This window comes from Microtus oregoni, unplaced genomic scaffold (assembly GCF_018167655.1).
Source record: "Microtus oregoni isolate MIOR12 unplaced genomic scaffold, Mior012 000032F_ref0000030, whole genome shotgun sequence".
Taxonomy (NCBI): domain Eukaryota; kingdom Metazoa; phylum Chordata; class Mammalia; order Rodentia; family Cricetidae; genus Microtus; species Microtus oregoni.
Window position 1 is genome coordinate 27,337,047 of NW_024543091.1, and position 14,797 is coordinate 27,351,843.

At 35.5% G+C, this 14,797-nt stretch overlaps 1 protein-coding gene and 1 long non-coding RNA gene across 5 annotated transcripts in view; one reads left to right on the forward strand and one right to left on the reverse strand.

Annotated features, from left to right (window-relative positions):
* LOC121466000 overlaps window positions 1–14,797 on the forward strand; it is a 113,237-nt gene that overhangs the window by 42,117 nt on the left and 56,323 nt on the right. The gene's annotated exons all lie outside the window — the stretch shown is intronic.
* The window catches only part of Myo9a (myosin IXA), a 199,273-nt gene that overhangs the window by 27,937 nt on the left and 156,539 nt on the right, over window positions 1–14,797 (reverse strand). For all 4 annotated transcript variants that reach the window (XM_041679416.1, XM_041679418.1, XM_041679417.1 and 1 more), the window contains 7 exons: window positions 14,456–14,568; window positions 11,017–11,159; window positions 9,186–9,409; window positions 8,654–8,770; window positions 7,910–8,098; window positions 5,928–5,975; window positions 1,520–1,631 (listed from right to left, as the gene is read on the reverse strand). In XM_041679416.1, coding sequence (XP_041535350.1) covers window positions 1,520–1,631; window positions 5,928–5,975; window positions 7,910–8,098; window positions 8,654–8,770; window positions 9,186–9,409; window positions 11,017–11,159; window positions 14,456–14,568 — 946 coding nt within the window. The remainder of the gene's footprint in view (window positions 1–1,519; window positions 1,632–5,927; window positions 5,976–7,909; window positions 8,099–8,653; window positions 8,771–9,185; window positions 9,410–11,016; window positions 11,160–14,455; window positions 14,569–14,797) is intronic.

Below are 14,797 nucleotides of genomic sequence, written 5' to 3' on the forward strand. Positions count from 1 at the left end.
GTGGCACCATTTTGGGGAGGCTGTGGAAGCATTATAAGGTGGAAACTCAACTGGGTGAAACTGGTCACTAAAGGTGGGCATTTGAGGATTACATCCTGCCCTCATGTGGGTCATAACCTCTGCTTCTTGGTTTGCCTCTACCACACAGCCCACTGGGCATGAAGGACTACAATCCCTGAAAACATGAGCCAAAACAAATGTGTCTTCCCTTAAGCTGTTTCTATCAGGCACTTTGGTCACACCAACACAAATAAACATAGAAAACTGGTACCAAAGAAGTAGGGTTGTTGTCTTTGCTAAACTTATAACTTAAAAGTGATTTTAAACCTCTGAAACTGATTTCAAACAGAAATGTGGAAAAATATGGAGCCTGAGTATAAAAAAAAAGTCCTAGTTCTAGAGTGCTGTAAATAGAACTTGATGAGATATTATGGAAGGAGGCTGGAAAACTAGACTGCTAATAAAAATGAGGACAGTAAAGGCCAAGTTCATATGTTCCATTTGTGAACCCTATGGAGAATTGGACTAGAGACCATTTGTATTTTTTTTAATTTATTTATTATGTATACAATATTTTGTCTGCATGTATGCCTGGAGGCCAGAAGAGGGCACCAGACATCATTATAGATGGTTGTGAGCCACCATGTGGTTGCTGGGAATTGAACTCAGGACCTTTGGAAGAGCAGGCGATGCTCTTAACCACTGAGTCATCTCTCCAGCCCTGACTATTTGTATTTTTGAGCAAAAATTTTATCTATGTTGATCCAGGTTCTGAAAATTTAAGTGAGGCCAAATTAAAGGACTAATTAATTTGATGGAGGAAATTTTAGGACAACATAGCATTATAGCATCAGGCTATAGTTCTGGTTATTGCTGGCTACATTTAGCCAAGTTTTTATTGATAATTGGAAAGTAGAATAAAACATATTCAGTTTTACCAGGAAAGGGGCACATAGATATGGACAAAAGACCACAGCTGCATTAAAAAGATGGAACCTGGGTGGTGGTGACACACACCTTTAATCCCAGCACTGGGGAGACAGAGGCAGGAAGATGTCTGAGTTCAAGGCCAGCTTGACCTAAAGAGTGGGTTCCAGAATAGCCAAAGGCAACACAGTGAAAGCCTGTCTTGAGAGAGGGGGTGGAAAAAAAGGAAGAAGAAAAAAAAGAAGATGGTAAATTTGCACTGGAACCATAGGAAAGGTTCCTTGAAGACATTTCAGGTACTCATGACAGCCTTCCGAGAGCAAGTTCCAGGGTGGCATAAAACTTAGAATGCATCTGAAAGACTGCACTAAAGAGGGTTATTAACCGTAGTGTTAAACTCACAAAGGGCTAACTAGCAAAATGTTTTCCAAAGTTCAGCTGCTGCTCGGGTACTGCAGTTATAGTCCAAGAGGGCTTGCGAATTACTCCAAGTGGCTGCATAACTTAACAAACATATAGTACTAGTTTTGCACACATGTGGACACAAGAGAAGACCATAAAGGCTGTTCCCTCAAAGATGTCTAATACTTACATTTGCAAACAGAGGCTCTGTCCATTATCCATATCAAGGAAGAACAGTATTCACAGTATGTAGGGATGCTATACTGGGTGGCCTTAAAGATGTGGCCGTTGTGCTCTTCCACCTGAATGAAGAGATTTCACTATTTATACAACAGCCAATCAAGTAAACGCTTCCCTAACATGGTTGGCAAATGGGAACTCCTCCAACCTCATGCTAAGACTTCATGGGTATTTATTCCAGGTAGAGAATTATGATTCCTCCAAGAAATAATGATATAAAGTATAGTTTGTCCCTTAGATATACAGATATTATAAAAAAATGCAACTCAACAAGCAAGTGGTAGCTATCTTATGTGACTACGCATGTTAAATTGAAAGCAACATTTCTAATATGTTTTGAAATTCCAAAAATGTTTTATGTTATTGGAAATCAACCATGAGTTCGAAAGGCTTTTGTTTTCATAAATTATACCTATTTCATAAATTAATTTTGAGTTAATATTGAAAATATAAGTACATTAAGAATCAATATAAATAATTATTTTTTTGTTTTTTTTCCTAATCAACTTTTTAGTTACTATAAAAGAGAAAATGGTTTCAATGTGACATTTTCAATGCATACACATCTTTCGTGTTGATTTGGTTGAGACAGGATCTCACTATATAGCCCTGATTGGCGTGGACTCCTGGATAGATCAGGCCGACCTTGAACTCACAGAGATCCACCTACCTCTGTCTCCCAAGTGCTAGGATTAAAGGCCACTGACTTGCCTGGGAAATCTGTTCTTGTTTGCTCTCTTACTGTTCTTGCTGGTTTCCTTCTCTGAAACAGTTCCTTGTTCTGCTCTCATGACATACATTACCCTCTCTTGTTCCTCCCCCACTTTAGACTTCACTCTCACATTCTACTTTCTACTTTAATGCTGCACATATACATTTAACAGATATAAAAAATTAAATCTGTAAGCTACACAAGATAAAACATGTGATATGTGTTTCAGACTTGCTTATTTCTCTTAGTCTGATAGTTCCATACATATTACTGCAAATGTCACAAATACATTCTATACAACCATTTAAAATTTCATTGTATATATGTAAATTTTTTCTTTCCTTTCTTTTGTTTTTTTCTTCAAGACAGGGTTTCTCTGTAGCTTTGGCACCTGTCCTGAAACTAGCTCTTATAGACCAGCCTGGCTTCGCACTTTCAGAGATTCTCCTGCCTCTGACTCCTGAGTGCTGGAATTAAAGGCGTGTGCCACCACTGCCCAGCCTATAGCATTTTCTTTACCCATTAATCTGTTGATGAACAACTAACTGGCTGTCATTCTGGCTGTGTGAAGTAGAATCTCAAACTAGTTTTAATCTGTAGTTCCATGATGGTTGAAAGTTTTGAACATTTTTCATGTATGAGCCTTTTTACTTTTTTGTCGAGAAAAATTTTAGTTCAATTGATTATTAATTTTAAAAAGGTCTTATTTTGGTTTTTAACTTTTGAAATATTTTACAGATTCTTTCAGATGTATAGTTGGCAGGACCCTCCCTCTGTTTCTTCACTTGTGTTTTCTGGTAAAGCAGCTTTTTAATTTTGTGCAACTTCAATTTGTCAATTCTTGGGACTATTTCCTATGTTGTAAGTCCTTGTCAGAATGTCTTTGCCTAGACTTGTAATCTTGAAATTTTTGCCTATGGTTTCTTCTATCCGACTCATATTTTTCAGATTTTATATTAAGGTCTTTCCAGTTTGAAACTGATTTCTGTACAAGGTGACAGATATTTACATTCAGTTTTTTTCAGTACCATTTGTTAAGAGACTAAATTTTTTTTCCATTTTATTTATTTATTTTTTGACGCCGTTGTCAAATATTAAGTATTTAAGTGTTTATTTATGGGTCATCTATTCTATTCCATTGACCTGACAAGGCTATTTTTGTACTGGAACCATGTTTTTGTTATTATGGCTCTGTAGCGTAGTTTGAATACAAGTATTGTGATACCTCCAGCATTGCTCTTTCTTCTTAGGATTGCTCTGGCTTTCAGGGTATTTTGTGCTTCCATCCAAATTTTAGGAACTGCACTAAATCTGTAGATGGTTTTTGGTAATAATATTAAATATTAACTCTGTCAATCCATGAGCACGGAGATTTTTCTCCATCTTCTTCCTTGATAAGGGCTTTTCTTTTTTTAAGCTATTATGAATGGGATTTTTTTTTCCTTAGCAAGTTCATTACTGGTAATAAAAAGCTATTTTGTTAATTTTATACTGTCACATTGCATAAAGTGTTTACTACATGTAATAGGCTTATGGTAGTCTTTAGGGTTTTGTGAGTATAGAACCATTTGTAAATAGGGATAATCTGACTTTTTTTTTATTCCTTTTATTCTTGTCTTATAGCTCTAGCTATGATTTTGAATATTACAGGAAATAAGAGTAGAGAAAAGACATGACTGTTATTGTGTTTAGAGGACATGCTTTTAGGTTTTCCCCTACTTAATATAATGTTGGCTCTGGACTTATCATATATTCCATTTATTATGTGGATGTATCTTCTATTTCCAGTTTCTTCATGGCTTTTATCATTAAGGGATGTTGAACTCTGGTAAAGACCTTCTCCGTATCAATTGATATAATTATGTAATCTGGATTCTTAAATGTATTTATGAGCTTTATTATATTTATTGACTTGCGTATGTCAAATCATCCTTATATCCCTGGAATGAAAGAAACTTGGTAATGGTACATGCATGGTCTTTGTCTTAATTAGGATTTCTATTGCTGTGATGAGACACAATTATCATGGCAACTCTTAAAAAGAAAAAACTTTTAATTGGGTGGCTCACTTATAGCATCATTGCGGGAAGCAAAGCAGCATACAGACAGATCTGGTGCTGGAGAAGTAGTTGAGAGTTCTATACTTTGACTCACAGGCAACAGGAAGTGGTCTGTCTCACTGGGCATGGCTTAAGCATATATGAGGCCTCCACAGTGACACACTTCCTCCAAAAGACCACACCCATTCCAACAAGGCCATACCTCCTAATAATGCTACTCCCATTGGGGGCCATTTTTTTTTCAAGCTACCATAATCTTCTTACTAAGTTCTTGAATTCTCTTTGCAAATGTTTTATTGAGAGTTTTTGTGTCTGCATTCATAAAGAACACTGACTGACCTACAATTTCCTTTGTGTTGTATCTTTATCTGGCATTAGTGCAAGGTGAGGATGATTTCAAAGGTTTGGTGGAATTAAGCAGTATGTCCATTGCTCTTCAATTTTACTTTATTGGAAGATTGTTTCTTAAATTTGCTAGAAAGCAGCTTACAAAATATATACATATATTTGTTTTCCTGCTGATTCTCATTCTGATCAGTGTGATTTGTAATCTCTGAGTAGTTACAATTTACTTCTTTCCTGGTGGCTAAGGATGTTAATGCTTTTAAAAATATTTATTGCTCATTTGTATTTTTTTTCTTTTGAGAATTCTATGTTCAATACTTTGAACCATTTTTTTTTCTTTGACTGGGTTGTTTTTCTTGCTATAAAAAAAAACCTTTTAATTTCACAAGTCCCATCTGTCAATTTTTAATCATTTTTCTGTCCACATGCCCACCATCTTGAAGTGTTTTGTTGTCTCAACTTTTTTCTCTAGCAGTTCCAGGTCTAATGCTAAGGTCTTTGATTCATTTGGAGTTGATGAAGACTGATAGCTAAAGTGCATAGTTTCATTCTTTTACAGTCTTGTTAGCTTTCACAGCACCCATCTAATATATTAAAGTTATAACCCAATAAAGCAAACCAACTTAAAAAATGCTGAATAAATAACCGAACAACCGAACAATGAAATACAAATGACTACCAGACACATGCAAAGATGTTTAACATCATTAGCCATGAGGGAAATGCAAATTAAACCATAAACCAACCCAAATGTCTATGAACTGGTAAATAAAATAAAAAGGTTAGGGCTATAAATCAGTGGTAGAATAACTGCCTAGCATGCCAAAAGTCCTCAGCATAACCTCCCATAAAGTGGTATGTCTATAATGCAATTCTATTAAATATTCAATGTAGCTGACTACTGATAAAATAACATGGGTGAATCTCAAGAATACCACATGCAAAAGCCAGCAATTGTACAATTCCACTTTCATGAGATGGTTAGAGAGTTAACAAATAGTAAGCAAGTTAGAAAACAGTAATTACATAAGAAAATATTCCAAATTTTCTTTCATTTTAGAAAATCAGTACTAAAAGTAGGTGTTCTTGGGATTTCAGGTCCATTATCATTCTTACTTTTTTAAAGGCATGTGAGTACATTCTAGGGATCTGGTAAACCTGTTCACAGGAATACAAGATCTGCATCAAGCTACTGAGCTGAAAAATATTATTTCTTATAATATACCAAGAATGTAACTTACCAAATCAGTTTCTTTTTTCCTTCTTTTCTTTCTTTCTGTTTTAGGCACCTGGCAGGGGACAAGCAGAAACATAAATTGAAAATTACAAAAAACTAACATACTCTCTTCTTTGCACATGTTTGAACAGCTTCTACAAATAATAAACAGTTCTTTATTCTTCAAGAGGAACTGTGCAAAGCTAAGCCAAATTTGAGAAAATATTTAAGTTTGGTAAAAGGAAGGGCTAACAAACTCAGAAGAATGGAAGAACTCTTTAGAGACCGATCTCTTTTTAAATATCAGCTCTATCTAAAAGACACACCATTATTAGACATTTTATTCACTAGTCAAATGACCAACTATAAAGGTTTTGCCATCTACGATGGACATAAATATAAAAGGGGCCATATGGAGTATGGAAAAGCTCTGTAGACAGAGGACCTTTCCTGATAACACAGAACAAAAGAGCTTAAATGTACCCTTTAACAACCATCAACTTGCAAAGTAGTTTATAAACCTGTAAAAATCTTCTGCATTACAAGCCTGACATCCACAACATTAAATCCAGGATTTCTAGAGCTTGTTTACTACCTTAAAATGATTTAAAATGGCTTAAAATTTTAATCCATAAACTAAGTAAAAATAAAATGAAGTACAATCAACACAAAGACTAATGATATAATTTACATCTGTTATAATGAAATGCACTGATAACCTTATTTAGACAATATCTCTATTTAAAATACACATTTTTTTAAAGATTTTTTTTTTAAATTAGAATTTCTCTGTAAATCCAGCTGTCTTTGACTACTCTATCCTCCTGTCTTAAGTCTCCAGAGTGATGGGATTACAAGTATATGTCATCACACTCAAAGAGTATATGATTTTTTCCAGGCTGGCCTCAGATTCACTGTGAAGCTAAGGGTGACCATGAACTGATCCTTCTGACTCTACTTCCAGAGTGATGGGATTAGAGATACGCACCTCTGCACCTTGTTTTATACGGTACTGAAGCTCTGCGCATTATGCATACTCGGCAGCACTCTAGCAACTGTGCTATGTTCTTAACTCCTATCAACTATCTCTTTTGTAACAGAGATTACAAAGTATTTGCTAACTCTAAAACAAGATTTAATTAAAATTATTTTAATAATTTTATTATTTTATAAATAATTATTATTTAACTAAAATATCAAGTGGTAACTAACAGGACCAAAAAGTAAAACTTAATATTATTAACAGGACCAAAAGGTAAAACTTAATATTACTACTAAAAGGACCAAAAAGTAAAACTTAATATTACTGATGTTTAGATTTCCCAAAAATACATTTTTTTTTCTAAAAACTTTTTCAAGAGAGATCTAATTTGTAGGTTCTTAGGTAAAAGCTAAGTAACACACATAATTCATTTCACCTTTAACCATATTTTTCAGAAGTCAATTCATGTATTAATCTTCATTAGAGCTGGAAGTATAATATTGAGGGCACACTGTTATAATTAGAAGGATATGTTTAATGAAACAAGTTCAAAAAAATACACGGCAAACTTAGAATAGTTTGGAAGATCTGAAGAAATGATACACTGCCATGTTCTCTGTAATATTTTCTTGAAATACATTGTTTTACTATTACTCTCCTGCCTCATCCTCTTCAGAATTTGACTACTGGCATGTGCCACCATGAACAGAGTAATCAAAATATATTGCATAGATGTAGGAAAAGAAACCTATCTTTTTTTTTTTTTTTGGTTTTTTGAGACAGGGTTTCTCTGTGGCTTTGGAGCCTGTCCCAGTACCAGTTCTTGTAGACCAGGCTGGCCTTGAACTCACAGAGATCCACCTGCCTCCGAGTGCTGGGATTAAAGGCATGCACCACCACCACCCGGCAAAACCTATCATTTTACACAAATAATATACACTAATATTAATTTTAAAATGTTTCCTAGACAGGTTCCTTATAACAAAATTTATAATTTAATGGAAACCAAACTGTAACTCATTTACCTTTGAAGCTGTGCTATCCAGAGTCTTGAATTCATTCATGTACTCATCTAAAAACACCTTGAATGTGTTAACCCAAACTCTCACTGGAGATTCATTCCAATCACGTTGTTCAAGCCTCATGGTCTTTTCCAGAATCTGTTCAAACAGTGCATACAGGTCTTTGTATCGTATGCTTTTCCCATCATCCATCTAAGGCAAAAAAAAAAAGAGTTAAGTTTTATAAAGACATTCTTTTTTTAAATTATTTATTTATATTTTATGTATGTTGGTCTTTTGTCTGCATGTATATCTGTGTGAGGGTGTCAGATTCCCTGGAACAGAAGTTATAGACAGTTGTGAACTGCCATTGTGGGTGCTGGGAACTGAACTCAGGTCCTCTGGAGGAGCAGCTAATGCTCTTAACCCCTGTGCCACCTCTCCAGCCCCTATAAAGACATTCTTAAAGACTGATTCAACTTGTACTGCAGGATAGGTTAGGAGCTCGACATAGTTTATAATGAACCAGCTCAAGATGCTCTGTAGTTGCAAAGACCCACTATAGTATAAAATGTAGGCAATATAAACTACTAAGTATGAGTAAAAGACCAGTTAAACTAATACAGTAATTAAGCAAGTCCTAACAGTTGAAGTAACATAGTAATTGAGCAAGTTCTAAGAATTGCACCCTTGAGTCTGACTTTATAGCTGATTAAAATTCCAGGCTATGCTGAACCGTGAATATCTCCTAACATGGTCTTAGCTTACCGCCAATGCAGATGAGTAAGAGCTGAAGATATTCTGCCGAAATTCTTTCAGGGCTTTTTTAAATACGACATCCACTAATGTATCCTTCTTGCTGTCTTCATTATCTAGGTCATTCATCTAGGGACCAATCACAGAAAAATTAACAACTCATCAAAAAGATATAAATGCAATGGTTAAAATGTCTCTTAAGCAATGACTCTTCTAAAATTACAAGCCACTGGTCATCATAGAGCTTAAGAAAAGGACAGTATACCAGATCACATAAGTTCCCTTTTAACATGTTGATTCTATAGTTTTTTTTAACACAACAACTACAAATATACAATAAACTTCATCTTCATATATGACAATTATGAAATCACAGGGGAGACTAAAACTTTAAATTCTGTCTGTGCATTTCCTATTATCTAAACCTTCAATGACTGAGTTATTAAAGAAATTTTAACCTGTCTTTTCACAACAGCCTATCCTGTATACACAAGCATTCTTAAGTCAAATCTGCTCGAAGGCTAACTCAGCAAGCAAAGTGTACCTTTTTCAGAAGAAATTCATCCATACTTTTTAAATCACTGGCACTTGCTATGATTTGGACAGAGTCATTTTGCCAATGCATAGAATCCAAAGCCACGTTGCTGATTTTCACACCTCTTTTGCGCTTTGCTTTTGGAGAAGGCTCCTTATTTTCTTTGAACTCTTTTCGGGAACTCCCAGGCAGTTCTGGGCTCAAAGGAGGTGTTGGGTGATACTGAGTTAATTCTATAATTCAAACCAGGTAAAGTAAAAAGATATACTTAGTTAAAAAAAATACTGAAAATCTTCATCCTTACTGTAAAAACACTTAGTACCAAAGATGAACAAGAAGAATATGCAACAAACTAGCATATTAAATGCTGCTCATCTAGCTGTAACTTTGTTAGACTTGTTTGAAGGAGCATCCAGTTAAATGTTAAGTCCAACTAACAAGGAGAATTTGATAATTACAACTTTTATTACAGTCTACATCCATGAACCCATCAGCAATACTGTCTGTTAATAGTTAACAACTTGTTAGGGAATCAAGTAGCTCACCTGGCTTGCTTTTGCTCTTATACAAATGACATCTGCTTATAATGTATATTTTCAGTTAATGAGCCTTACCACTCCTTTTGGGAGGAATTATATTAGAATATAATAACTGAAAGTGATAAGTTTATAATGATATTAAAAAATGAACATCTGAGTAATGCAATGGGGGCAATTAAGTTTTCCCAAACAGAGTCAAGGTTAGAAAAAGTACAGAATTTGGCTGTCTTGGAGCTCTCTCTGTAGAACAGGCTGAAGATCCTTCATTTTAAGAATTGATTTGATAAGGTATTTTGCCATAGCAATGAGGAAGGTAACTAGCATGGTAAATACCTCATAACTATTACAATGGCTAAGAATGGGAACTCCTTGCCAAGCTGGAGTCAGGACTGTCTCAAATTCAAGGCCACCTAGGTTACAGTGTAAGACTTCTTTTAAAAAAGAAAGTGATTCTTTCTGAGTGTGGTGGTGCATTCCTTTAATCCCACACCCAAGAGAGAAAGAGGCAGATCTCTGTTGAGTTCAAAACCAGCCTGATCTATACAGTTCTAATCTATACAGTCAAAGCTACAGAGAGAACTTTTCCTAAAAACAAAACACAAAACAAAAAAAAACACAAGAAAAACAAAACAATAACAACAACAACAACAACAAAAAAGCAATAATTCTGGAGTTCGAATGCCTTGACTCAAATCCAAATCTTCTCATTTCAATATGTGTAAATAGATACCAACGTGTACTTTGGTGTTCTCACCTACAAACCAAGAATAATAATCATAGCAAAACAAGAAAAACTGAAAAAAAATCAATAGATTTTATACATATATATCACATTTATTACGGTTTACATAGCACTCAACGGGTGCTGTGAGCTAATGCTATGAATTACTAAGGATATTCTGTATTTATGATATAAGTGAATCTAGGTTAAACCTTTACAATTTAGAAAACAATGATTAGGGCTGGGATTCAGCTCAATGGGTAGAGTGCTCATCAGCATGCACAAGGCTGTGGGTTCAAACCCTAGCATTACCAAAAAAAGAAGACAAAGGCTAGTCCAAGACTCATCATCACTGAAGAGGTTTGCTTCACTGTTCTACACCAGGTATTCTTGGAGCTCTCATACAAGTAGAGTATGCCTTGCTTTACTAAGAAATGAAGCATTTACCAACACTAGTCCCATCTCATTAAAATATCATTCCAAGAGAATTGTCATTGTGAAGAGGAAAAGCACAGCACACTTTCAGTATGAGTAATAGAAATTAAAAAAAAAAGAAGCTCCATTCTTTGTCCATTTTTACCATCTGAAAAGGGATTAGCAGATGTCCCATCTGAGCCAGGAAAGAGTGACGAGACCTCTGACTGGGGAGCAGGTTTTACTCTAGTAGTCTTCTTCTCTCCTTGTTTCCCTTTGGCCCAGAATCTCATCTTTGCTCTCTGGGGTCTGTTTTTAAAGCAAAATAAAGGTAAGATAGAAATCAGATGTTCCAGTAATATTCATGTATCCTCTTAAGCTTTATATACTTTTCCTATGTAGTAATCTATTTTAACTTTGGTGTGTATTTAAGGGAGCAGTACAAGGTATCAAACTCCTGGTTGGACATATGCTAGGCAACACTACTACTGAGCCACATATCCCAATTCCTCCTCTTGAATATAAAATACAAAAACCTGACAAATTAAATAATTTGATAGGCAGTGGTGATGAAAGCCTTTATTCTCAGAGACAGGAGGATCTCTGTGAGTTCGAATTCAACCTGGTCTACAAGAGCTAGTTCCAGGACAGGCTCCAAAGCTACAGAGAAACCCTGTCTTGAAAAACAAACAAAACAAAACAAAACAAAAAAATTGATAAAATAAAAGTCTCAAAACAGTGGAACTAGGATTTCAGCTTAAGCTTCTTGATACCAAACTGCCATCTGTTCGTTGTTATATCTCGCATGAAGCTTACAAAGAAGAAAACACATTCAAAGAAATAACTAACAACTCTTTTAAAAAAAAAAAAAGTTCCTTTATATCATTAGCAATTTCTTTCTAATCTTTGTCCATATGTATCTTAATTTTTACTCACTAAAATCATGATTTCAAGGTAGTTTTAAATCTGTCCACTCACTAGTACACTATGAAAGTTTTAATGATTCTATTTATATTGAGTTGTCTGCTATAATTACCCACAGACACTACATATTTGAACATTAGCTAAGGGCATAGTCCAGAGTGCTTATATAGTTATTACTTTAATTACATTTCAGGTTGTACATCAATAACTTAAAAAAATAAAAATCTAAATCCTAACTGCTCTAAAATAAAAAAACTTTTGAGTGTTGATATGAGGGCAAAAGTGAAGAAATCGTTTTGACAGCAAAGCACAAGATGCCCTGACTGATCTTAAACTCTATAGCTCAGACAAGCCTTGTAAATTCCTCTACAGTCTATAAAAAGTGATCTATAATTAAGAAACGAAAACTTTTTTTTCCCAAAAACATTTTTTTAAACATACATGACATCTTCACTAAGGGCTCAAATGCTTATATAATATTTTTTAAAGGTATTTATTTAAAAATAAAAATCGGGCTGGAGAGATGGCTCAGTGGTTAAGAGCATTGCCTGCTTTTCCAAAGGTCCTGAGTTCAATTCCCAGCAACCACATGGTGGCTCACAACTATTTATAATGGGGTCTGGCGCCCTCTTCTGGCCTGCAGGCATACACACAGACAGACTATTGTATACATAATAAATAAATAAATAAATAAATAAATAAATAAATAAATATAAAAATCCCATGAACTCTCTCTTTGTGTGTGTGTGTGTGTGTGTGTGTGTGTGTGTGTGTGTTTGGGTGTATGCATCCACCTGTCCATGGCAATGAATATCCCATCCCTATGTGTACCAGAGGCCAAAGGAGGATTTCGCGTGTCTCCTTGAACCTAGAGCCTAGTCTAGAGGCAAGCAAGTCCCAGTGATGTTTCTGTCTCTGTTCCCTCCATAGTGCAAGGCTACTGCTGTGACCATGATCACGCATATAAATAGTGTATGAGTATTTTAAAAGCCTGCAATTTATGTATGTGCACTACAAGATTGTCTACTGTCCTTGGAGGCCAGAAGAGGGCATTGGATTCTCTGGAACTGAAGCAAAACAACTGGAGTCGCGTTGTGGGCACTGAGAACTGAACACCAGTCCTTTGCAAAAGCAGTAAGTGCTCATAACTGCTAAGCCATTTCTTCAGCCCCAGATTTTTTTAAAAAATATCTATTTATGTATTATGTATACATTATTCTTTCTGCATGTATGCCTGAAGGCCAGAAGAGGGCACCAGATCTCATTACAGATGGTTGTGAGCCACCATGTGGTTGCTGGGAATTAAACTCGGGACCTTTGGAAGAGCAGGCAATGCTCTTAACCGCTGAGCCATCTCTCCAGCCCCCCAGACTTTTTTTTTAAGGTGTGTATTTTTGTTTATTTTTGAGACAGGATTTCTCTGTGCAGCTTTGGAGTCTGTCCTGACACTCACTCTGTAGACCAGAACTCACAGAGATCTGCCTGCCTCTGCCTCCCAAGTGCGGGGATTAAAGGCGTGCACCACCACCACCCAGTATGGGCATATATTTTAATTCAAATCCTCATTCTTCCAGAGCGAACTTGTTGCTGCTTCACCTTAGCTCCCCATAAGCACTTTTTAAAAAATATTTATTTATTTATTATGTATACAATATTCTGTCTACATGTAAGCCTGTAGGCCAGAAGAGGGCACCAAACCTCATTACAGATGGTTGTGAGTCACCATGTGGTTGCTGGGAATTGAACTCAGGACCTTTGGAAGAGCAGGCAATGCTCTTAACCACTGAGCCATCTCTCCAACCCCCTCCCCATAAGCACTTTTAAAGAGAAGAAAAATTCTTTTTTGAAAGTATTTTCCTAAAGCACTTAGTGCAGAATACATTACAAGTCCAAAGATAGAAGATAGCAATCTCATCCTATTTAATCTCTCTTCTTTTACAATATTATTGTAAGTCATATAATGATTAAGAAATTTCCCCCAAAATACACTGCTACCCACACAAGATAAAGCTCAGTATATGCTATTATGTACTTGGCAATGCAATTACTCATTTCCTAAAAATTAAAGCAAAAGCCATATTCCAGTGACTCATCAAAATGACAAACACGGGAGGGGAAGAGGAGCAGCACCTGCTCTGTGTTCTCTAGACCTTTCCTTAAAGAACAGGGAGGGTAATACTGTAGACAACAAGGGAGTGAGCACTGTTCAAAAAGAAATGCCTTACAAGGTTGCTGTGTTAAAACAGGAAGATATACTTTATCTAGCATGTCAAGGGCATCACTGTAAACAAGATAAGGGCCAGATTCTTGCAAAGAGAGTTGATGAGGATTGAATCTACTAAGCACTCCTGGAAAAAGCTTCTTGAAAAAAAAGCTTCTTGAAAGAGATGAAGGGAAATGACCAGGGAAGAAGAAAAAAAAAAAAAAAAAAGGAAGCCAACTGAAGCACCAGCCTGCTCTACTAAGAGAAGCATAGCGTCATATAATGTATGAGAACTAACAGAAAGGTTAGTTGCTAGAGTCCATGTTCTATGAATTCATGGCTTAGTATACAAAGAGAAATAAAGGACCTGGTTGTAAATTGTAAATTAAAGCAAATAACTTTAATTAAAAACTCAGTATATAAATTAAATAAAATCATTGAAATTAGTTATTCCTATTTTTTTTTATAAACATCATACCTTATGTCCAAATCTGAAGACTTCTGTCTTACTGCCAATTTTGTAATCTCTCCTTGAGACATAGCCTTATGGAGCTTTGCTTGCTCATCAACTGAAGAAAATCGTTGTGATGTCTGTAGGAATTACACACGAGACAGACTTAAAGCCAAGTAAACACATGATAGCATGACTGAATTACAATTCAGCAACTGTCAGTTCACATTTCCTGGCAATTTAGAAAGACTTTCATCTGGTAACTTAGGAAAATGGTCAAGACCATTCAAAGACAAATTTAAAAGAATATGAGGCTGAGAAATAAGATAACACGGAATATTATTTTTCTATACCTCTTTTTATTTGTGC